The sequence below is a fragment of the Euprymna scolopes genome, chromosome 36 (assembly GCF_053919585.1).
Source record: "Euprymna scolopes isolate OS-2025 chromosome 36, ASM5391958v1, whole genome shotgun sequence".
NCBI lineage: Eukaryota > Metazoa > Mollusca > Cephalopoda > Sepiida > Sepiolidae > Euprymna > Euprymna scolopes.
In genome coordinates this window covers 17,293,992-17,319,948 of record NC_136517.1, presented here as the reverse complement: position 1 = coordinate 17,319,948, position 25,957 = coordinate 17,293,992, and the positions used below count along the sequence as shown (strand labels likewise).

The 25,957-nt window shown below is 32.1% G+C and overlaps 1 protein-coding gene across 4 annotated transcripts in view; it reads left to right on the top strand.

The window, feature by feature from the left end:
* The window catches only part of LOC145260361 (RAC-gamma serine/threonine-protein kinase-like), a 192,887-nt gene that overhangs the window by 101,739 nt on the left and 65,191 nt on the right, over positions 1 to 25,957 (top strand). For all 4 annotated transcript variants that reach the window (XM_080118297.1, XM_080118296.1, XM_080118295.1 and 1 more), the window contains 3 exons: positions 11,406 to 11,528; positions 15,455 to 15,566; positions 19,209 to 19,305. In XM_080118297.1, coding sequence (XP_079974423.1) covers positions 11,406 to 11,528; positions 15,455 to 15,566; positions 19,209 to 19,305 — 332 coding nt within the window. The remainder of the gene's footprint in view (positions 1 to 11,405; positions 11,529 to 15,454; positions 15,567 to 19,208; positions 19,306 to 25,957) is intronic.

Genomic DNA, 25,957 nt, shown 5'->3' with positions numbered 1-25,957 from the left:
AAAAAAAAATTTTGTTTTTAATTATCTTTTAAACAAATCTTTATTTAAAATTAGGTGTTTATGTATGTTTTATATATTCCGATGTATAGGATTTGTTCCTAAACTAATTAACTGATCATTATGAATGTTGGAACACAGCTGATAGGTGAACGTGGGCTGTATTTAGTTTAATTTAATGTTATGCAAAGGGGGGCAAATTCAGATTACCCGATTAAAAAATTTTTAGCAGTAGGCATTTAATGTTTTCTTCGCTAAAGAATATGCGTTAATGTAGCCGAGTGAGAGCTAGGTTTTATGATTTTGTGCTAACATGTTTTTGCTTGTTTCATGTTTATCCATTCACAAACATTTGAATATGATTGAATGCCCCCCCCCCCACGCACACATGCATTGCTGGTGATGATGCTGAGAGATGAGGAGAAGAATGCCTGCATACAAAACGTAACCTGGATTGTTTGACTTCAAAGACAAGGGTTGAAAAGCAAATACAAAGTTATTGGTGTAGTTTAAAACCTCAAAAGGATTGGTATCATGATCTGTAATAAGTCTTTGGATGCCACACCACTAGTGTCTCTTTTGTGGTTCGTGTTTCTTTTTTTTTTTTTCTTTTTTTTTTTTTTTTTTCGAGTGTGTATTTCTGGTGTCTATTTTTCTCTCATTGCACTACAAGTTTGCATTTCTACTAGAAATACTGTTGCTATAACAGCAGTGAAAGCCACCATTATGATTTTGAATCTAGGCTTAATTTCTAAACTCTGCACTGATTGGTGCAAGCATGTAATTTCCTTTTATGGCTTGCCCAATCAAAGGCCATCTCTCAGGTGAGCTGAGTACACGACCAAAGTTGATAAAAGGGAGTGTCTCTTAGATTCTTTCCTTTTCTGACTAGAAAACCACACAACGAGCAGACTTATTCCACACGGCTTCTTTCAAACCTTCCTCTTCTCTCTCGGCCGGTTCAACAATAAACACCAAAGATTCCAATATGGTTACAGATGACACATGTGAAGTAAATAATTTAACATACACGCATGCCTCCATGCACACGCATAGACACAGCTTGATTTGCACACGTGTGTATATAAAATATATTCTCAAACCTGAACTATTTCCTTGCATTACAAACAAGATATTTATCCTATCCTTTATATATAAACTCTTTATATATAAACTTTGGTTACTATATTGTCCAATTTCTACTGTACACTCTTTAACCCTTATCCTCGAGTGGCCTCTTGGCCTTGATAAGTGGTGATACCTATGTAAAAAAACAACTTTTTTTTTACTAACAATACATTTGTTTGACACTGTAAACTTTCTAACCTTTTATCTTTGTCTCTCTCTCTCTCTCTATATATATATATATATATATATATATATATATATATACACTCTTATGTTAGTTTTCCTTTACTAATCATCTTCTTTCATTTCCATGTCAACTAAGGCAATCCAATAGTTATTTTAAATGCGTTAACGTTGAGATTTTGTCTTTCTACTCTATAATACTGCTACCATTCCAACCGTATTTTTAGCTTCACACATGGACTGATGAAAATTGGTAACTCCTGACACTTGTCCCAGATTAAATTTTTACAGCATCGATAAATAGTTTGGAGTTTTTACCAACTTCAGTGCTACTCCAATATCAATGCACAATAGACACGTCTAATCTGAGATGAACTAATTCCAGGAAAGTTATTTTATTTACCCTCTCACTAGACGGTTAGACATATGGTCAGATGTGATTTTGAAAAGGTGGTGCACTAGAATTAACGCACTCTGACCTACAAAAAATACCTTAGCAGCCTCATTGACATTTTTCAGTTGGGGTACCTTGGGCAAAACTCCTCAAACAGAAGGTAAAGCTTGGTAAAAGTGGACCTCCTAGGATTGAATAGAACAGTACTTCAATCCGACAGCAACAAACCCACTGTTGGATTGATTGTTAAGAACGTATCTTCAACTGGTACAAACACCTGCTCAAGCTGCGCTAAGTAAATTGCAGGGAAGGTATGAACTCATGATTTATATCCCAGCTATGGATAATCTAGTGATAGCGTTATGATAAAGAATACCTTTGATAGCCTGGCAAAGCATCAAGTATTCAGCTACTGACAAGATTTGAATTACACTACAAACTCATGTAGTGAGTTCAATCTCGGCTGCAGCCATGCTGGATGGATATGAATAAAAAATGACTTACATTTGACTATTTATATAAAAAAATATTGACCATGGATTCTGTTTAAACCTTAAACGATTCAAAACATGTTTGTTTCTCACATTCAAAAAGATGAAAAATAATGGGAAAAATATCTGATAAAAAAATTCTTACTCATTTTTAAATGAATTGTTCTAAAGTCAAATTCTGTTGTATCAACTGAAACAGTTTTAAAAACTTATTTTTTAAATTTAATTTAATTTTCATGCACATCTAAAAATGAGATGGCCCAATCAGCAGAGACGTTGATTGGTGTTTAATCCGATACCACTAGAGTAAAAAATCTTGGCTTTACATATTTTTAAATGAATTGTTCTAAAATCATATTATGTCGTCCTGATGACTAAAACAGTACAATTTCAAAAAATAAAATAAACTGTTAAAAATTGACAGTTTATTTATTTATATTTATTATAAAGGTTACCTTTACCGGCAGAATATTCTTTTATGCAAAAAATTTTTTAATCGTGAAATCCACATGTGATGGAAGTTAGTGTGCAAATGACACATAAACCTAAGCAAAACCCTCACTTGCTCAACCATGCATAGACCTGTAATTTGAAGATCAGTTGGGCTGACAAGCCATAAGAGTAAGAAATATTTCCTATACAGGTGTTTTTTTCTTTGAAAGGTGACTTGAAAGTACAATTTAATGGTAAAGGGTTAAAGAATTATTATTTTTACAGTAAGAACAAGGTTTATTTATTTTCTTAACTCTTTTTTCCCCCCCAAACAAGACATATTGCTACTTGGAATGTAAGGGGTTACTATTTGGGATCATGCCAGGGTATTGTGGGGAATTGAGCAGCGAGATGTCTGTTCACATTACATTTAAATTTCAGCATGTTAGTTACAGTCAAGGAAGTAGGAAATGGGGAGGGACTTCCAAAGTCTAGCAGTCAGAGGGAAGAAACTATAAGAGTAGAAGGCTTTCCAGCATCTAGAGACCTCAACAGTAATGGGATGGGGTTTCTGCTTGTCAGGTTAGTTGGGAGTATTACATTGAGAGGCACAAGTGATGGGAAAGAGTTTGAAAATTGGCTGAAAGTGTAGAAACTATTAGATTTGTGACTATATTTTTAGATCCTGTCTACAAGTGAAATACTAGTGGTAAATGCACCAGTCCAGATATAACAATACTCCATGCACGGGCGAATGGTGGTTTTGTAAAAATATTGGATATTCTCTGGTGTGAGTAGTTTAACACGGAAGGAGCCCACCTTCTTTGCAGCAGCCTTAAGATTAAAATTGTTCAAATAAATATATTTTATTTTTGAATATTTAGCTGACATGTACTTTTCTAGTAGGTAAACGACCATGGAATTTCCATAAATGCTTTGTCTTCCTATTGTGAACGACCACTTTTAAAATTCCATCCTTTTGACCTTGGGGGGGGGGGTCAGCTACATATTTTATTAGTATTCACAGCAAGCATAAAAGACATTTGCTTTGGTAAAGAAATATTTCATTTGTTTAGGTTTTTGTTTTGAAATTTTTTATTTTTTAATTTAAAAATTTTAAAAAACTTATATGTAAAAAAAAAAAGAAAAGAATTTCAAAAGCCAGTAATAAAGTAAAAAAAAATTGTAATTCACTCTGAAAAAATAGCTCAGATTCAACGGAATTGTTTTTGCTTTATTTTATTTTTTCATATTGCATTTTAATAGAATAAACTAAAAGTTGTGTTTGTATGTTCAGCTAAAAGTCAAGAACTACAAAACAAAGACCCACAAAGTTGGTAGATTCTTAATTAGCGTTACCCTGGATAAATAATATATAAAATTTAGAAAAAAATTATTCTCTAGGGGTTAACTGGGTCGGGTTTCATCAGGAAGGGTTAGTTTTTCAGTTTTATTATGCACTAATTCGAAAAGAAAATGCTGATTAATTCCACAAGAAATTTTTTATATATAAGAGAGTTGTTTGTGTATGTGTCCAGCTAGAGAGGAATGAGCTGGACGGAGGATAAAGAGTGATTTCTGAAGAGAGAAAGAGAAAGATGGAGAGGTGTAGAAAGATAGAAGTTTTAATGGAAATACAGGGCAGAACGAAAAAGTTGTCGCTTTAAAGAAAGCAGCAGTATCGGTTTATTTTAAAACTTTTATTGAAAAAATCAATTCAGGTCAGTTGATTATATAGTAAAGCCGACATCTATTCAATGTAGCTACTTTCAGCCTCAATCGCCACCTCGATACGGGTCCGGAACTGGGAGCATGCCTTTTTTTTTTCTTTTTTTTTTTAATGCCTTTCTAAAAGCCATCCAACACATGTCGACACGTAAAGCAAATGCTAAACAGATGATGATGATGATGGATGATTTATGCTTTAAAAAAATTTTCTGCTCCATATGCATTTGAATAAATGTTAATTCTCTTCTGAATAATTTTAAATAAAAACATTTAAAAAATTGATGTTTTATTGATTTGAAGAATATTTTGCAGAACATAAATTTTGCAGTAAGAAGACAATATTTATCGTCTTGAAATGAGTTAAACTGATACAATTTCAATAAGACGTATAAAGAAGAAATATATTGCTATATAATATTTAATGATCCAAATACGAAACCAAAACCTTGTCTGCTGATGTTTTCATTTCTGGTCACTTTGAAAGGATTTCACTTGCTGCTGCTCACTCGGCTGCCCATTTAACTCTTGTATAAAAATGGTGGATCGATTGTCACATACTCATGCAAAAAATCTTTTTGCTGCATCGAAACAGTTGCAAACAACGCCCTAAATCATTAATAAATTGTTGTTTTGGTTGATTGTGTGCAAATGCGGCGTCCATTTTAAACCCAGCTTTCTAATCGACAAATATGCAAAATGGCACATACACTAACTTTGCTATCTTATGTAGCCCCAATTATTGATGAGTTTATGAGCCTTTTTTTTTTTCTCTTTTGTCTTCTGGGACAACTGCTTAATTTGTGTTCAGCATTGTTTGTATCTGTACAATGGAATTTAAAGTCAGCATACCATTTCTTAATCATTATTTCCAATGTGGTAGAGTTCTAATAACACTTATCAAGCGATTGCTTACTTGGAACACTATTTTTCTATCAGAAAGCAATACTTTCAAATCAATACATAAAATTTAGATTTTTCCATTTCACTTAAACGACTAATTTGTAAACTAATTATTGTGTTCAAATTTTGATATGTGCCGTTTGAAGGTTAGTACTTTACAAAAATAGTATTACTTTTTTTTTCTTTTTACTATTCTTTTTCACCCCAAACAAGGCACAGTACCATTAAATCGTAAGGGGCTACTATATAGGACAGATTTACAGAGATACTATGTACAAAGTTTGGCAGCGAGATGTCTGTTTACGTTACATTTGAACTTTTGCAAGTTAATACAGTCAGGAAAGCGGAGACGCTGGATAGAATTACAATATCTAGCAGTTCAAGGGAAGAAACTATTTGAATAGAAGGCTTTATGGCATCTTGGGATTTCAATAGTGAAAGGGGTGGGATTTTGCTGTTTGTCGGGGGTATTTACATCAAGGGTGTACTAGTGCTTTGAGTTTGTCCAAACACTTAGCATTAAAGTACTTGTAAAACAGGTAAAACAGGGATGCTAAATTTCGGCGATGTGACAGAGGTTGGAGTTTGTCTGACTGTGGGGCCTATTAGATTGGCAACTATTTTTTTAACCCTATCTATGAAGCAAGAGACTAACGGCGATGTACCAGCCCAGATGTAATGACAATATTTCATGCATGGGTGAATAGTGGTTTTGTAGAGATAGGGGATCCTTCCAGGTGTGAGTAACTTTCTAGTACAGTAGAGAGAGCCCACCTTCCTTGCAACAGCCTTAGCAATTACCTCAATGTATTTGTTCCAGTTCATGTTGCTTATGAATGCCTTGGCACCTGAGTTTGTGTATCATTAACCATGGCTATCAGTGGTTGAAAAGGTTTCTTGTAATTATTAAAGGAAATCAACTTCGTCTTAGCGGCATTGAAGGTAACCATCCAGTTTCAGACCCATTCCACTACAGACTGGAGGTTTTCCTCTAGAGTTTTAGCCATTTCCTTGGATTTTCCATGGCTTTTTTAATAGTGGCACCATTTATGTTAGGCCTGGAACTTACTGTGTGATGTATGATGCAAATAAGTTCACATTGGTCTTTATTATAGAGTGAATGATTTTTATATACAGCATGGTGCATAAGTCTGGACCATAAAGAATTTACTATATAACAATGTGAGTGTAATTCTTACTTGCATAAACTTTATATACTATATTTAACACACACACACATATATATATATATATATATATATTTGTAGTCATCGACATACAGTCCTGTTTCGTTGTATCACAACTCATCAGTGCCGCTAGACTAGCATCTCTCCCAAGCCAAGGATTGAACCTAGAACCGTCTTGTTGACAGTCGGCGGTTCTCCCACTCGACCATGGAATTGACGCTCGTAAATAACTTGTCGGAATGTCTATTTAAATAGACACCCGCCACCACCTTTATAGTGCTCAAATTGTCTGTTCGTAAACAAACAAACAACGAGCTTCGCATTTTCAGCCAATTAAGTAGCGGGTGAGATTATTTACGACTGCTGTACCCAAAGAGGGGGGCTTTTAAAATATATTTGTAGTCATCAACATACAGTCCTGTTTCGTTGTATCACAACTCCTCAGTGCCGCTAGACTAGCATCTCTCCCAAGCCAAGGATTGAACAATCATTGAAAGCTCATTTTAAAGTTGTGATTATACATATTAGTTATATTTTTCTCTAAAGGTATTAATCGTAATCCATTAGCAAATACCATGATGCATTAGCCAATTTTTTTTTTTTTTTAGTGAAAATTGATTAAAAATAGTTAAAATCGAATTAAAAAAAATCATTCAAAGCTTATTTTAAAGTTGTGACTGTATGTTAAATTTCCAGTCACTGGGAAGGTTATTGTGTCATTGTTACTTCTCTTAAGTGTCCCTTTCATAAACACAACAGAAAAAAACATTTATGGTGGGTGTTTTTTCTGACCCCCCCCCCCACCGTCTAAAAAAAAGCTATAATTTATCACTTTTTTTTCTTTTCTTTCCATTTTCTTTTGTTTTCCTGCCCATTTCATTAGGTATGAATAAAATTAATTTCTTAAAATAAGTGTACTTAAAATATATATATATAAACAGTGGTCTGAAAAATACAAAACTAAGTTACTTCTTTTTTATCAAAATTATTTTCCTGTCATTAATCTGATTGTTTTTTTTTTGTTTTTTTTTAAATCTTTAGGTTTTGTTAATTTAAAAAGAGAAATTAAATTCAAAGCCTTGAAAAACATATCTTTAAAATCAAAATACTATCAATAATATATCTATTAAAGCTGTTTTAATGAACATTTTTTGTATATATTTTAATCACATAAATACATGTTAAAATATTCCTCAAGTTTCAGATTGTTTTAAAAAAATACAGCTAATTAAAACAAAATGCAATTTGCAATTAACTGACCTATCATCATCATATTTGGTTTAATATCCTGGCATGCATTGGAGTGCTTTTAGAAATGGACTTCATAAATAACCTATCTCTGTCCAGGTCTTTATTTATCCCTCTTTCTTTCTCCTTATCACTACCTTCCATGTTTTATTTGATATTTCCCTGTCAACTGTTCTACATATATTAATGCAATAATTTTATCTACTATCTGTCACTCTCACTCTCTATCAAAATTTAACTGGCTTTGCAAATTCACTTTTTTTCTATTCAAACAATCTCAATGAATGATCTAACACATCAGTTTTTTCCAAAGTGTGTGTGTGTGTGTGTGTGTGTGTGTGTGTGTGTATAAAAATGTATATACATATATATATGACAGGAAGAATATTCTTTAGGTTGGTGTCAATGTTGAACATTTTAAAATTCCAAGAGTGATTATAAAATAAAGGAAAGTAAATAAAGTTTGTTTCAGTAAAAAAAAAAAAAAAAAAAAAAATGAGATTCTACTTTTTTAGGCAATTATTTGTAAAAAAAAAAAAAAATATTTATCACAAATTCTTCTTGATATGATTCGACAGCAAGATTGTGCAATTTGTTTCAAATCTGTAGTAACAGACCCCAAACTACTTCATAGTTTATTGATGAATAAATATAGCTCGTATGTAATTGAGTTTGCTTTTAAATAATAACTATTATTAGTTACTGGTGAGAATGAAACGTCATATCAAAGGGGGGGAAAAAAGATACTTTCATTTCAGTTCTGACCCTGACTTTATTATGCTTCCTTATACAACATTTTTTTTTTTTGTCAACAAAGATAAATGGATGTTGTATGTGTATGTGAATTGGACAAGACACAATCTTGCATCTGTTTCTAATCTTCGTCTCTCACCATTGTTTTCATCAAATCATGTCTCTCATTTGGATTTGTTTTTTACGTTTATTCACAATACATTTTTGAGGTTGACATTTCAATAATATTTGATAGCTAAAAATAATGAGTCTACATGTATGTATTACCGTGAATAAAGTTTTCATAAAATCTACAGTTGAATGGGGGGGGGGGCTGACTAGGTAGAATGAAATTATCTCATTTTGGTGAAATTTTTCATATTTCCTCTTTATTATCAGAAATAAGCGAACTTAAACTTGCATCTATTTTTGCTTCCATGTGATTTCGCAAATTTTAAATTATATGAAATTCACCCCCTACCCATCCCTTTTCTTTTTTCTCATCTATCTTTTTTGCTCCCCCTTCCTTTTCTCACTTATACCTATTTCGTATTTTGTAAAAAAACTTTTAAAAAATAAAAATTGAAAGCAGCATTTATTTCAGGATGGATGATGGAAAAGTCGTTTAACCCTCTAGAATCATGGGGGCACTACATTATTTCATGCAGCATGTCTTAACCAAGAATAGCTCGACGATGCCCATCCTTCGCATAATCACACCGGTTCCCGCTAGACTATCAAAGTTAAGCTATGTTGAACCTGGCTAGTACTAAAATGGGTGACTATATGGTAATGCCAGGTGTTGTCTGTTCTGATTATTTCTGAGGAAGTTTATAAGACAAAATATGAAAGAATCTCACCATATGATTTTGATTGTTTTGGTATATCAGCTTTTTCCATTTGTCTCTATACTAACAGGTATTTTGAACGGATGACATCCTTTTATTACTTTATCATTTGTGACATCAAAGGATCTTTCCTGTTTGTCTTCAAACTGGTTTAATGGATGTCATCCATTGTGCATGAAAAGAAACACCATAGACCAAATCCAGTTTTAGTTTTATACTAGACACACCCCTGACCTATTGGGTCGCAATAATTGCAGGTGTGCCCCAGGGATCGGTCTTTGGACCGTTATTATTCCTGATTTTTAGAAATGTCCTCCTTGATTTAATTGTGTGCGAGATGGGTATATCTGTTGACGACATCACACTCTCTTGTTGGAAAAAAGTGAACAGATGCACACATATCCAAGGCAATAGCTGAATCCTTAGAAAATGACTTCCAATCTGCAGTTAAATTGGATATAAATGGTTGTTAACATTTAATACTACTAAAACTGCATAATCATGTTGGCACACCAGTTCTCTTCAGATTATCAAAGTTAAACAATGATGAGCCTGTCCAGTACCAGATGGGTGACCATCTGGGAATACTAGGCACTGTATAGGATGCCAAGGTGGAAACACTTCCGTCAGCAGGAGCAGTAAGATGCTTCCTTCCCTTCACTATCCAGTGGGAGACTCTTGGGCAAAGTCGAGTACCCACTTATCCCCCACCCTCAGGATACGTAAAGTCACAGCAGGCAGGTGATGGATGAATGTTGAGTAGCCTGATGATTTTTTCCAGAATTGGTTAACTCTTCATTGTGTTAGACAAATGATATTGAGGTATAATGATTAAGACTACACACTCTGTACAAGCACTGCTCTTATAGCAAGTAATTGCAACCTACTATAGGTACTATACTGTAAAAAAACATTGTGAAACTGGCCGAATGCAGATGGGACTATGATCATCAGTGTTTGCGAAAACAAACCTGATCCATCAACAATTATAAGAAAACTTTTCAACCATCGATTGCGATAGTTAATAGCACCCTGCTTGAGAGCTCATTCAAACTGCTCTGCCTAACATTCACAGATAACATAGAAGTCATTGACAAGGCTGCTGCAAACAAAGGTGGGCTCCCTATATTGTGCTAGAAAACCTGTCAGGATCCTATATCTCTCCAAAACCACCATTTGTCCATGCATGAAGTATTACTGTCACATCTGAGATCGTGCACCAATCACTAATCTTTACCTCTTGGACGGTTCAAAAAAGTCTTTAATAACTGGGGTTATACAGATAAATTTATCTTTAATTGACTTTTGACAACTAAATATTTTATGTTTACTAACCAAATAGAAAAGTTATTAGCCAAGCCCATGTGATTTTTGGAATATGACATCTTCGTTCCGTGGTAGATACGTACATCATTAAGATTTTTCTGTATTTTTTTCTTTTTTAAATTATACATTTTTTTTTTTTTTTAAACAAGTATAATTTTAAAAATGTACCAAATTTTATGTTGAGACTTAAATTTATGAATATTCGTATTTCTTCAGATTTCAAACAGCCTTTGTTAACAAAAAAGAGTATATTTGTTCTATTAAACTTTTATTGTTTAAATAATTTGACTTTGCTTGTTTTAGTAAAAAAAAAAAAAAAATAAAGACTGAAAATACATTTTTAACTCAGTAATGAGCTTTTGAAGATTGTTGGTAAAAAAACACAATCGGCAAAAGATAAGTGTTTTATTATTTGTAGTCGTCACTTGGAAAAAAATTCACTCGCAAATGTAACTGTTTCACTAGCAATGCAAAGCCCTGAATAGGTACTACACTATCTAACAAGCTCCAGTCTCTGTCCCATCACTGTAATGTATCCTTGTGCTTGTCTTACAGGTACTTAAATTTAATATACTCTAACAAATGTGCTGCACATAGATACCCTCGAGCAGTCCATCAGTCAGCAAAATTCCACCCCTTCACTGTAGAGATCCTCAGATACTAGAGATCAATCTATTCTCTAATACCTTCTTGACTGAAACTGCTAACATTTGGAATTTCCAAGATGTTTATTCACATTACATTTAAACTTGTACATGTCGATACAGTCAGAAAATGTTTTATTTGAAAATAAAATAAAATCTATTTTCAGGTGAGCACATTAAAAATTGGAGGAAAAGATATTTTCTTCTCAGAGAAAATGGATCCTTCTTTGGTTTCAGAGCCAAGCCCGAAAATGATGGAACAGAACCACTTAATAATTTTACCGTCAGAGGTAAGTTTTTTTTTTTTTAATTTTATTTTTATTATATGCACAAAATTATTGTTAGTTGCTTCTTTAAATTTTTTTTTTTTTTTTTTCAAGTAATGCTGTCTTCAGAAACTAAATAAGAATCTCAATCTATATCGTGTGAGTGTGCACGCAGATCTGGAAAGGTTGGTTGTGTTTGCCCTATACAGCTTCCGCCAAATTCTGCAGGTCCACTCTGACCATTTTGTCTCCAAGATACAAATCTAGACGTGATTCAGAATCATTTCTCTTAACCAAGCACTTTTAAAGAGATTTTGTTGGTTTGGCCACACTGTATGCTGCAACACAGGAGAGTTCATCTACAAAGCAGTAGCTCCAGAACCACTCCAAGGTTGGCGAAGATGCCCAGGAGGCCAGCTGAATATGTGCTTACACACCATTAAAGCCGACCCTCCGGTCTACAGTATTTGCAGCTGGTCCCAGAACTGGCTGCCTGTAACTATCTGGGCCACTGTGAATCATTGTCGTATGTGGTCTGAATTCATCCAGAATGCTGTGTGTTCTATAGGAGGAGCCAGCTCGATTCATTCTGAGTGAATGCCATCAAATCAAGCCAGTGTGTGTTTTGGGAGCGATGAGGCCTTACTAAGCTGTTACAACATTTCTTTTCGATCTGGAAGATAGATTTGAAAAACTGATTTTTTCTTCATATGTTTCAAACCAATAGCATAGAATATTTTCAAATAGAATTAAATAAATTCATAAATAAAGACTGAAAAGAGATTTTAAGAATCCATTTTTGGGATTGGATGAAATATTAAACAGATTTTTATCTGCCTATTTTGATAGTGACGTATAAAAAACTAATATTAAAAAAATACTAAAATATCTTGTATGAAAATTTATTTATCGACTAAAATTTTCTAATTATGGAAAACTTTTTTCTGTTAGTCACCACTTATCAAGGCTGAAAGCCATTTGGGGATAAGAGTCAACAAGATAGATTATCGGTTGAATGATGAAGCATATTATGAGAGTTGAAAATGGTTAATGAATTGAACAAAATTTAATTACTATGTGCATGGTTTATAACATGCATTTGTTAACATTGAATTTGAAAATGATGCAGGGAAGCAAACCGGTGGCAGTGTTTTTTTTTTACAAAAAAGTCACCACTTCTCAAGGCTCGGAGGCCACTCGAGGATAAGGGTTAATGAGAGTATGGTAGTCAATGGGACAATATATTAGTAATTGTTAGTAGAGGAAATTTGGTAAATTGGATTACTTCAGGGGCTGGCTCATCAAGAATTCGTTCATGTTGGACTTGAAGACGACCATATTGTAGTCAGCTGGAAAGCAGTGGAAACAGGAGAGGTATGAAGTTCTTAGAGAAAAGCTTTGTTCATGAAATCTACGTTTAGGATTTAGGCACAGGTAAAGAGTGGGGAAAATTATTGATGGTGGTTTCAGCTAGACGAGTGTTTTTTGTGAAAGTTTGATAAGAGGCGGACCATAGATTGGAGCTCAGATGAGCACTTGCAGTGAAAAAAAAAACCGATAAAGCAGAGACGGGCTTGCAGTGTCTCTCCTGTGGGAAAGAGGTTGCATGGAAGATAAAATGGCATCTCCCCCCCCACACACACACATTAGGCTATGAAGTCTATTTTTAACTCTGTCAAGGCAGGATAAGGCACTTCTATCAGCTCTTGCCCAGATGTGGCAACAGTACTCCATCCTAGGATGTATGTGGCTCTTATAAAGATATTTCACAGATGAGAAGTTTCAGGAAAGAAATTCTTATTGCTGTTAGCATGCGGAGGGAGTAATGAAAATTCTTTTTTTCACTTTTAGTAGATGAATTCTTGTAAGGTGTAAGACAATAATGTTCTTGTTAATTGTGAAGTTCTTCCCCTTGCAGCAGTGAAACCAAATCAATACTGATTTTATTTTTTCATTTCAAAATGGCTGAACAGTACCTGGACTTTTTGTCACCTCTGATCAATGTGTCTTTGCTTTGTCTATCAGATTCTGTCTTCCGAAACAAACGTTCTCTTATTCACATCTTTCAGTTTATATAAAACTACTTTCCTCACATACTAATTGTCCGTCCAGTTAATCCATATTAGTTTGAATTCTAAATTACATTCCTTTTAAAACATTTTGATGAATCCATATTTTTCGTAGTCCAGTTCACCTTGATGTTATGGGTAAAGAAATGTTCATATTTCCAATCTCTCTCCAAAAAAATTAGTACTTAAGTTATTATTTTTTTTTCTTATTACTTTGCTTTGAGTTGAGACAACTTCATCCGCATTTCTAAACCTCAGATGATGATTTTCGATGAATCCATTTGCACTACACATTTAACAAAAAATCTATTTCAAACATCACAAATGCATAAAGCCTCTTAATGAGATCATTAAACGCATTCACATTGAATAAATAATTTTAGATTAAAACAAAATTATTGTTTTTATAAATTAACATTTTAGTTAATTAATTTTTCTATTTAAGTCTTTAAAATCTAGAATAATTTTGGGATGGTTACTTTTAATTAGTTAGGATTTTGTTAGCACTGGATTGTTTCTCTGCAAGCTACAAGATGATCAAGTCCAATATTAATAAATGTGTCCTCAGAAGACAAATAATTTTATTCATTCTTCATTTTCAATCTTATACTCTTCCTCATCATGTCAATCTATCCATCTCATTAACCTGTATTCTCAAGTTGCTTTTAGACCTCCATTTAACTTGCCTTCTTCCATATTGGATGTGAGTTGACCATGGTGGCAAAAAGTAACTTTCTCCATGAAACTATCATTTACGTTAGTTTTTTTGTATGAGTTACTTCATCTGTTTGTTGCATGTATATCTGTTTATCCAACCCATAATTTGTTTATCCTGTCCATAACACTGTTGATGATTGCAATGCAGTGCTGATTTCAGTCTGGGCATCTTCAGCCTCAATAATAGGAAGTTGGAATTAACACTCATTCGGGGTTTGTACGAACTTGAAAAGTCCTTGAATTTTGAATGTTGTCTTAAAAAGACCTTATTTCTATTATTTCTTTGAAAAATCCTTGAAAATATGGAAAATGTCTTGAAAATTTCTTGAAAAGGCCTTGAAAATTGTGTTTTATGTTTAGTAAAAATTTGTGTTGAAATATTAAAAATAAAATTTAAATACATACTATTAAATTATTTTTTAAGTATTAATAAAAATACTATTAAAATATTTTTTTAATATTGAAAATAAAATCGAAATACATTGTTCTGAAATTACATGGTATTATTGTGGATACAAGAGTTACGCCCCTTTATCATAAAACTACCTCAGGTAATTTCATGACAAAGATCGAAATCTTCGTTTATTTTTGTTCTCATTATAATTTGATTTTATAATTTTTTTTTTTTTAAAGGCGGGAGGAGTAGTCATGACTGCCATAATTAAAATTACTCAACACCCCTATAAAATACTTTCCTTGCGTGGACAGGACTCTCCAATGGTGAATCTCCCCCTACACACACACAAAAAAAATGTGATAATTTAAAATTAGGCCGGTTTTGGTTGGAAATTTAAAAGCCATAAAGAGAGTTAATATTTGAGATGAAGTAAAAAAAACATTTAAACTACTAAAAAACGATGCAGGTAGGTTGCAAAGTAACTGTTATTGGTTATGGTAACATTTATTGGTTGTACAATGGATTTTTCACCACTTTTTTGAATTGCTGTGGATTGTAAAACAAATCTCAAATTTTGGTTTGAAAACTTGAATTTTGTCTGGAAAAAGCCTTGAAAATCTGTAGGAACCCTGTCATTAAAAGAAAAAACTTCTCTTCCAAAGATTTCTTTTTGAAAGTCAAATTTCACTTGCATCTTTTACGTATTAGATCATTGTTCATATTTAACAGATGATTTTTAAAATAAAAATTTTTTTTTTGATTATCAGGCTGTCAGTTGATGAAACAAGACAAACCTCGACCAAACACTTTTATTATAAGAGGTCTACAATGGACTACGGTTGTTGAGCGTATGTTTTGTGTTGATACTCCAGAAGAAAGGTTTGTTTCTTGGATTAACATTTTTTTAGTTAAATGCTGCTGCTGTTTTTTTTTTCATTTTTAAATTACAATTTCTGTTTTAATTTCTTAAATTGAGTGACTGAGAGATCCAACAGGTTCTGATTGGATGAGCCAGATCATATGATTGAAGTGAAGGTATGATTGAAATAGTTAAAAGTCAAGTATCAGTTGGTGTCACACAGTGATTGCATGCTGGATCCCCAGAGAGTTTCTGTTCTTATGGTCAACCTGGAATAAAAATATTAACAGAAAGGGTCTATTCTGTGATAAATTACCTTGACAAGCAAATAAATAAATTCACGTTGCAGATATTTGGCATGTCATGCTCTTCTATCTATTTAAGCAATTTCCCAGCTATAACAAATGAATCTCAAGACGATATAACACACCTGTTCTATCAAGAGTTCTTTGTGCAAAATTTGGTAGGATTTTGCATGATAATATTTTTTTTTTTATCCATAAGTTTTTATTTACTCACTAGAAGGTGCTACCAAATTAGGCTGTCTGAAGATACTGGTATCCTAACCTAAAATGCACCATTGTTTTTTATTTTATTTTTCATTTCCTTTTGCAAGACTTAACCTTGTTCTGCAAAGTCAAAAACAAACAATTTCCCTCAACAAAACAACCAACCCAAACTCGGCAAATAAATATTTGACTATATAAAGAACTAAAAGCATAAAAACTTTCTACAAAATTACTAGATTCGCCATTAAATAACCCAAAAAGGGTTGATATGACATAAAAAAAACAAAACAAATCAAGCTCACTGGAAGTTTACACATGAGTTATTTTTAGGGCTAGGACAACAGCATATTCTTTTCATTGTTTTGATTCTCGAGTGTGTATCCGTTCATGTTGTATATGCTTTTATATAGAGTGATGTGGTTTCCGGTGGATTAACTGTCGGATATATACTCGAGAGTCAAAACAATAAGAATATTCTGTTGTTTAGCCCTAGTCATTATCAATGAATGGTCACTGGCAATAATAAGTGGTGTTCCCTGGAATCTGAATAACAAGTTTCCTCTGATTTTCACGATTATTATAACTATTATTAATATTAATAATGACTAATGGGACCTGTGGAAATTCCACAAAAGACTCTTTCATATGTAATATATTGATGTTGGCATTCTGTGGATGTTCAGCGTAAATAGAGACGCCCTGGTATTATTGTAGCTCTTTTGTTAAAACTGCAAAAGTATTTATCTAAGCTAGCAGGTATGCCCGTCATAAGATATGCTTAAATATATTTTAATTTATGCAGGTTTCGCACATATTATTATAGAGTCAATTTTCTATCAATTCTTATATATTATAAAGTTGTGATTTCAAAAATAAAAAAATATATCCATATGACTTGGGTTGAATTGAAACCAAAACTTATGAAGAAAAAAAAAATAGTCACTCGGAAAGAAAATGACACACATGCTATCGTATTAATATATAGATACTATTATAATTTACTTATTAGGAGTAGTCACGTAGGCCATCATCAAAGATTTTTCTTTGAGAACAACTTGTGGTATTCTCTGGAGTCAGAGTGACAGCAAGTCTCCCTAGATTTCCAGTACTCTCCACGTCTTTCAATAACTATTGCAGATGGATTTGCGTTATCATAGCAGCCGCTTACCATTTATTTCTCGTTGGCAGCGACCATTGGTCTTCACTGGAATTTGGGTGGCAACAAGCCTCCCCAAGGTATTATTATTATTATTATTATTTCTCTATGTAATAAAGTGGTTAGTCTTTTCTTGAATTGTCATTAATAGTTTTTGTTCCTCCAAAAACGTTTTTAACAAAATAATATTTTGATTCAATTTCTTTCTTGAAATATTTAATCTGTCTTGGAACAAATTTCAGATGCACGTTATCTTAATTAGGGGGAGAGAAACTTAGTGAATTTAAAATGTTTGAAATTAGCAAGCATATAGTCAGCCTGAAAAGTTCAATTGTTACTACATAAACTAATGATCTAAAGGTTCAGGTTTCCATCCTTTTTTTTTTTTAATTAATTTTAAAATTCTCAAGTAATTATAGTTTTAAAACAATTTTTTTTTTTTTTACATGGGGGGTCACCACTTATCAAGGCCCGGAGGCCACTCAGGGATAAGGATTATTGCGTGTACAGTAATCAATGAGATAGTATTGTAGTAATCGTTAGTATTGGAGATTTGATAGTGTCTTACTTAAGTGGGCGGTTTGTCAGGAATTTGTTTATGTTGGATTTGAAGACATTCAGGTTGTAGTCAGGTGGGAAACAAGCAAACAGTCGTGCACTTCTGAGAAAGAAGCTCTGCTCATGGAATCTACGTTTGGATTTAGGCACAGATAAATAGTGGGGAAAATTATTGACAATAGTTTCAGCCAGACGGGTGTTTCTCGTGAAAGATTGGTGAGAGGGGACGAGAGATTGGAGCTCAGACGAGCACTTGCCATGGAAATAACGATAAAGACAAAGACGGGCTCGCAACGTCTCTTCTGTGGGAGAGAGGCTGCAGGGAAGAGAAAAGGGCATCCCCCACTAAACTACAAAGTCTATTTTGTACTCTATCAAGGCAGGAAAGGCTGTTTTTAGCAGCTCCTGCCCAGATGTGTCAGCAGTACTCCATCCTTGGACGTACTTGGCTTTTATACAGATAGAGAATTGCATCAGTAGTGAGATATCTTCTGGAGCGGTAGAAGAATCTCACCATTTTCCCATCGTCCTTGGCAACAGACCTGATGTACATGTTCCATTTCAGATCAGGAGTAAAGGTCAAACCCAGAAGCTTGTCAAAACATGTAGCCTCCCCAAGACAAGAGCCATCCATTTCAATTGATGCCAGATGAGGATCAGATTGTTGATGATGTAAAGATAGAAGCTTGGTTTTGCATGCATTAAAAGTGACCAGCCACCTCTTCCCCCACTGTACCACGAACAAATTAATAATTTGATAATCAAAAATTACTGTAATAATTATATGTAACTCTCAAACTTAAATTTAAAAGGGGAAAAAATAAAATAAATAACAGGCATTGTATGGACTTTGTATGTATGTGACTTTTAATCTTTCAAATTGTTTTTGTTTTTTTTAAATTGGCTTTTCAGCTGAACAATGCTAGGTAGGATCAGCTAGTTATTATTCCAAACAACTCCATCTGCAATGGTGTTGAATATACATTGAAACCTAATGTTGTTATTTTCTTTAAAGTTGTTTTTATGAATATTTTTCTTGATTTTTTTTTTCCTTTTAAGACAAAAGCAAAAATAGGATTAAATTTCTTTTTAAAAAGTTGTTGATTTTCTTAGAAAAACGTTGGCTAATATTCTAAGAAACCATAGAAAATGGCAAACATAACTCTGGAACATTGTTAAAGTGGAAATGGAAGGAAAGCTGCATCGTGTTGATTTAAAAATTCTGAACCTAGGCGAGTGATAAACTTATTTTATTTTTATTTTAGTTTATTATTGTTATTGAAGGCATCTACATTTCTTTGAATTGTGTCATATTTTATTGTAGTTTTCTTCCTGAAATTCTATTTAAAAATGGAAACGGCAATAGATAAAAATAGAAACTGTACCTCGTCATTATTATCCACATTTTCGACTTATTTATTTTCTTTTGTGTTTAACAGAGATGAATGGATGCAAGCTATACAGTCGATTGCTGTATCACTGGAGGAAACAGAAGGGCTTGGTTGTGTGGAACTAAATAAATCCAGGAAAAGAGTGGTAATTACCTCCATTGTTTTTATCCCCCTTCCTTCTTCCCTCCTTACTACCTGATGAGGCACTAATTTAATGAGGTGTGTCGGTATCAAAAGGCAATTTCAAGGGCATTAAATATCAAATCCAAAAGAAATCCAAATGTATATTCCTACACAATTATTGAATTTATTTTAATAAGTGTAATGTATATCAGCGTTTCTCAACTAGAATTCCCAGAAACTTTCACATTCGGCAAAATGTCCATAAAATTCAGCAAAAACAAGTTTGTTGTACAGCATTCATTCAAGATGGGTTGAATCAGCTTCCTTCAAAGGAGGAAGTATCAAGGCGGATGTTAAATTTATAAGCAGTAACAAAAATACAAGTGAGATAAGCTAATTCGCTTTTGACATTTAGTTTATTAATAAACGTAATATTATTAAACCTGCACATAATATATTAATAAACGTAATATTATTAAATCTGCACACAATATATTAATAAACGTAATATTATTAAACCTGCACACAATATATTAAACGTAATATTATTAAACCTGCACACAATATATTAATAAACGTAATATTATTAAACATGTTCACAATATATTAATAAACGTAATATTATTAAACCTGCACACAATATATTAATAAACGTAATATTATTAAACATGTACACAATATATTAATAAACGTAATATTATTAAACATGCACACAATATATTAATAAACGTAATATTATTAAACATGTACACAATATATTAATAAACGTAATATTATTAAACCTGCACACAATATATTAATAAACATAATATTATTAAACATGTACACAATATATTAATAAACGTAATATTATTAAACATGTACACAATATATTAATAAACGTAATATTATTAAACATGTACACCATATATTAATAAGCGTAATATTATTAAACATGTACATAATATATTAATAAACGTAATATTATTAAACATGTACACAATATTGTAATATGGACATCATTATATTTAACTTAATATTATTAAAAAAATAACGCAGCAATCATCCATTTTCGTTCTGTTTACATTTTTATTATAAGTTAAATTCAAAATACTTATTTCTTTTTGACTTCTGCTTTCTGCTTAGTGGAAGCAACGCCAGTGTATACTAAAAAAAAAAAAGTCCCCTCTGATTAATGTTTATGCAGCGGTTTCCAATTTCCTTATATTTTAAAATTTAATAATGTTAATTGGTCTTTTTCTTTAGATTTTCTGCTAAAACAAAATATTTTAAATGTTTATTTTATATTACAATATTGCCCGGTCGTAAAATACGCTTAAATATGATATTTTAATTTGTCCAGATTTTGTATATATTATTATAGTCGTGATTGCAAAAGTAAAAAAAAAAAAAAAAAAAAATAGTATTTGCGTGCCATCAGCTAGAATCGAAACCGAAAGCAAAACTGTAGCATTCAAAGCTGGTGACGTTACCACTATACCAACATGACACGCATATAAACTGATTAAACATTAAAAAATAAACTAAGATGAATGTACAAAATGTATAACGATTTTCTTTCAATTTTGATCCCTTAAAAACTATTTTAACTAGCTAAAGACCCATAAAAGAACGATCCATAAAAAATCCAATCATTTGAGGCCACTGGCACCGCTTTGTGACTTTTAGTTTCAGAAGAGATAGTTAAAAAATATGGAGACAGACAGACATATAGCCTTTTATATATTAGATGATGTTTATTACATGAACTATAATGAAATAAAATGAGGAAGATATAGTGTAATGTTTTATTTTTGTGCCACAATTCATTAAAATATGTAATTTATTTAAATGGTTATGCAAGAGTATAAAGGTTGAGAAATGCTGATATATTCGGAATATAGATGTTTGTCATATATATATATATATATATATATATATATATATATATATATATATGTGTGTGTATATATATATGACAAACGTCTATATTTCAAATTTCATGGTGTTGATCATCTTACACTTTATTCCTTTAAAAACGTTGACATTGACAATTTTTGACAGCACCTGTTTCGTAGTGCAAAATCATTCATTTAATTATGTCAATCAATGAATCTATACTCCTCAAAAGAAATAACACCTATCAATCGATTAAAAGAAAATAAAATGCATATGGGCATTAAAAAATCCGAAAATTGGGAGAAAAATTGCAATTTTCAGATTTTATAATCATCTCCATATGCATTTTATTTTCTTTTAATGGATTGCTGGTGCTATTTCTTCTGAGGAGTTAAGGGCAGAATAGATTCATTGATTGATATAATAATTAAATGAATGTTTTTGTGCTACGAAATAGTTGCTGTCAAGAATTGTGCATGTCAACATACTTAAAGGAATAAATTGTAAGATGGTCAACATCATGAAAATTGGAATGTAGACTTTTGTCATTTATTTGTTATATGCTCTGTAATTACATTGAGCTTCATGAATAAAGGATTGGTATTAATAAATAGTGAAATATAATTGAAAAAACAGTTTCACACATATATATACAGGGTGTCCACAAAGTCTGGCTACATTATGTAGCCAGACTTTGTGGAAGCATCCTGTAGATTATGTAGCCAGACTTTGTGGGCACCCTGTATCTCTCTCCCTCTCTCTCTCTCTCTCTCTCTCTCTCTATATATATATATATATATATATATATATATAGAGAGAGAGAGAGAGAGAGACAGGGTGCCCACAAAGTCTGGCTACATAATCTACAGGATGCTTCCACAAAGTCTGGCTACATAATGTAGCCAGACTTTGTGGACACCCTGTATATATATATATATATATATATATATATATATATATATATATATATAAACACACACACACTGTTATATTTAAAACAATTATTGGACGAAAAAGGAAAAAAACATTCTTTTTTTTTTTTTTTAAATAAATAAATAAAATAAAATTGCCATCTTGGTTGTTCTGGTGTTCAGTGTTTTGACTGTTTTACTCGTTGGCCTTCTTCAAATGCCTTCTAGTTGTTAACATGAACCAGTTCTTTGATCCATGCCAGTAAACACTGTTCATTCAACGTTTCTCACTTTTTTTTTTTTTTTTTCACTAATGAGTTACTATTTACCAAGACCAAAAGCTACTTGAGGATAAAGATTAATGAGATTGTCCATTGGATGATGATCAGTACTATGAGAGGATTACAAACAATGAGTGGAGTGGGCAAATTTCATTACTTAAGAGGATGGTTCAACAAGTGTCTTTTTTATTTTATGTCAGTTAATTGTAAAGTTTCCTTCACTAGGGATTGAACTCACAATCTCTACTGGACATGTGGATAAGGGCATTGGTTGAGGGAGATTTTTTAGTAAATTCTGTCCAGAGGTTGTAAGTTCAATCTCTAGTGAAGGAACTTTAAAAAAATAATTGGGTATCGAAAAAAAAAAATGAATGGGCATAGAACACAAAATGGAAACAATTTATTCCAGTGGATTAAATTAAGTGTTCCATTTTAAATTCTGAAGTTACCAACAAAGAAAAAAATGCACCTGAAGAAGGTCATAGCATACAACAGTCGAAACCTTATGAATATGACAATTGAGAAACAATAAAAAATGTGTGTAACAACTATTATCTCAAGAAATTGAAAATTGTACGATTAATGTTTTTTTTTTTTTTTTTTTTTTTATTGAAATATTTTTATTTTAATTCCTAATTTGTTTATATTTACTATCTAAGAATTTGTTTGAAAAGAGAAGTTAAAAACACCAGGTTTGTTCACAAAAATGAGAATACCAGGAATTTTATACCATCTAAAGCAGCTATCTATGTTGGATAATAATTATAACTATAATCTAAAAAAGATCGTAGCAGAAAGTATAAATGTGTCCAGTTTGAAAATTGAATTAAGGTTTTTTTGTTTTTTTTCCCCCCTTTTTTTTTTATGATAAAAAAAATTAAATTTCACCCAATACTTAGTTGTATGTATCTTCATTTGATTAAAAAAAAAATAAATTAACATTCATTAAAGCAACAAAACTGCTTTGGTGTTAAAAATTTTTTTTTAACAATTCCAAGATAAGCCATCCATCCGTCCATCCAGCGCGGCCGTAGCCGAGATTGAACTCCCTGCACGAGTTTGTAGTGTAATTCAAATCTTGTCGGTAGCTAAATACTTGATGCTTCGCCAGGGCTATCAAGGGTATTTTTTATCATGACGCCATCACTAGACGGGGTGCCTACCATGGCTTAAGAGAGTCGCATCTACCCTCGAGAGAAGGATAGACTGCGCCAGTTTCTCAACCTGGTATTTAGATAAGCACTAATTTGTTTCTTTCTTTTCTTTTTTTTTTCTCTTCATATAATGAATATATTTCTTTATATATACTATATTTTTACTTTTTAACTATAAAAGTAATAAAAATAAAAATATCTGCTCCTTCCTAAAGTTAAAATAACTTTTTCTAAATTCAATCGATCATTTAAAAAAAAAAAAAAGCATGAATAGCAGTTTAACTGATGTCAGTCAAGATGAAGGTTAAAGAAAGAGGTGCAACTAACAGATATGTAATGTCCACGTATAAAAATTGTATATCTTTGTATTCATCTTTACTGTTAGATTTTATTATTAAAAGCTGTGGTGCTTGTTATGACACAGTCGACGGATTGATTTTAAAAAAAAATATGTTGTTTTAAGCAAAATCAATATTATGTACTTAATTGTCATGCCGAAAATAGTAATATATCCCAAAATTTCAAAAATTTATTGAATAGAAAATTATTTCTAGTTAAAAGTAATTTTTACTGAAAATTGGGTAAAGTTGCATTTTTCTTAGACGTTATAAAGTAGGCAGTAGGAGGCTAAAAACAGGGGATATAACTCCAAAACAAATATTTTAGATTACTTGTGTTGTGGCTGCAATAGTTGTTGCCTACAGCAGTAGACTTTTTTTTTTTTTTTTTTTTTTTACTAAAAACAAAATAGCAATTGTTCTACTCAATGAATTTTTGTAATTTTTGGATATATTATTATTTTCGACGTAACTAGTGTGTAATATTGTTTTTGCTTAAAACGATATATTTAATAAGTGTAAACTAACAAATTAGAAAATACTTTTGAAAAATCAAAAACTGTTTTGGTTTTAAAAACAAACAAAAAACTTTGAGAATAGATTTTGCACAGCTAAAATAATTTTGTGTAACTAATTTTAAGTCAATTTCTATTTGACTTTTGTCTAGATTTTTTCAAATATAGATTATCATATCTAATGCCTTTAGAAAAAAAAACTTGTTTTTTATTTCGAATGGAAAATTTCTTTCCAAATTAATTTCTCATGACAGGGGTTAGCTGACTTGCTATTTGCTTTCTCGCTTCCCTTAAACACTTGAAAAGATTTTTGGTTCAGTATGATTTAAAAAAAAAAAAAATAAAATAAAAAATAAATTTTTTTTTTACGTGCGTGACGAATGAGAATACATGCATGCATATGTATACATATCTGGCATTTACTGTAGAATAGAGGACAATGTTTTGTTGTGATGGGGCGGGTGTCTCTCATGAGCGACCTCTTCATAAAAAACGAAATATAGACAAACATTTTAAAAGAAGCTGACAACCCATTACGGTTGCATTTTTTATAAACTTTTCCAACGATCTGTTCTTGAAATAAACAATAATGGGATATATACAAAATTTATTTTATTTTTTAATTTTTTCATTTTACTTTAATGCAAGTTCTCGTAAATAGTGTTCAATCAAGACTCTCCTCTCTCCAATCGAATACTTAACTATGCAAAAGTTTATCTTATCTTTTCTTAATTTGGCCGGATTACAGAACAAGAATTCATCTGGTCTGATGAAGTATCCAGCTTAGTGTGGCTATTTGGAGTAACATCACTAAAAGAAGATGCACCATTATGTATGAGCTAGTATATAGCTGCATCGAGGGGATATTATTTTGTTTTCGAATGCTATATTTTTTTGAATATCTGGTCAGGATTTAGTTGTAATACACTCGAGGATCGTGTCTAGTAGACATCCAAATCATTGTGTGAGCAAAATCCATGCAACTATTAAAAAAGGTTCACACATAATAAATTTCTCAAAATTTAAACAGAGCCGAATTAATGAAAATGTTCTTATACAATCAAAATACTCATTATCTTGTATAGAGCTATAGCAATACTGAACGATGACAAAATCTACTTAGCTTTAAAATTCCATTGATGTCAGCTGGGTACACCTCAGGTGATCATATATACAGTGAAACTGTAGTGGAGTCTAAAAACTAAGTACATTTTCTTATTTATTATATATACATATACTAGCCTGGGTACCCGGCGTTGCCCGGGTGTTTGTAGGTGTGTGTTGAGCAAAAAAAAAAAAAAAAAATGGTAGTAGACAGGCAGGCTCGAATCTGTACTGCAAAAGAGGAAAAGAATGTGAAAAAAAAAACCTGACTGTTGCGCCCATCGCCAAACAAGAAGTGGTCAAGATTTAAATTAAGGCTAGTCAATTGAAAAGAGATGATTTTCGAAAATATGAGCAAAAATAGTGATCCCTCCCTGTAGAAAAGTGATCAGTTGAGGGTGAAGTAATTAATGTTTTTAGCCAATTTTTCGATATTTGTCGTCCAAAGGGTTGAGCCTCAAAACAATACCGATTTCATGAAAATTTGTCATCT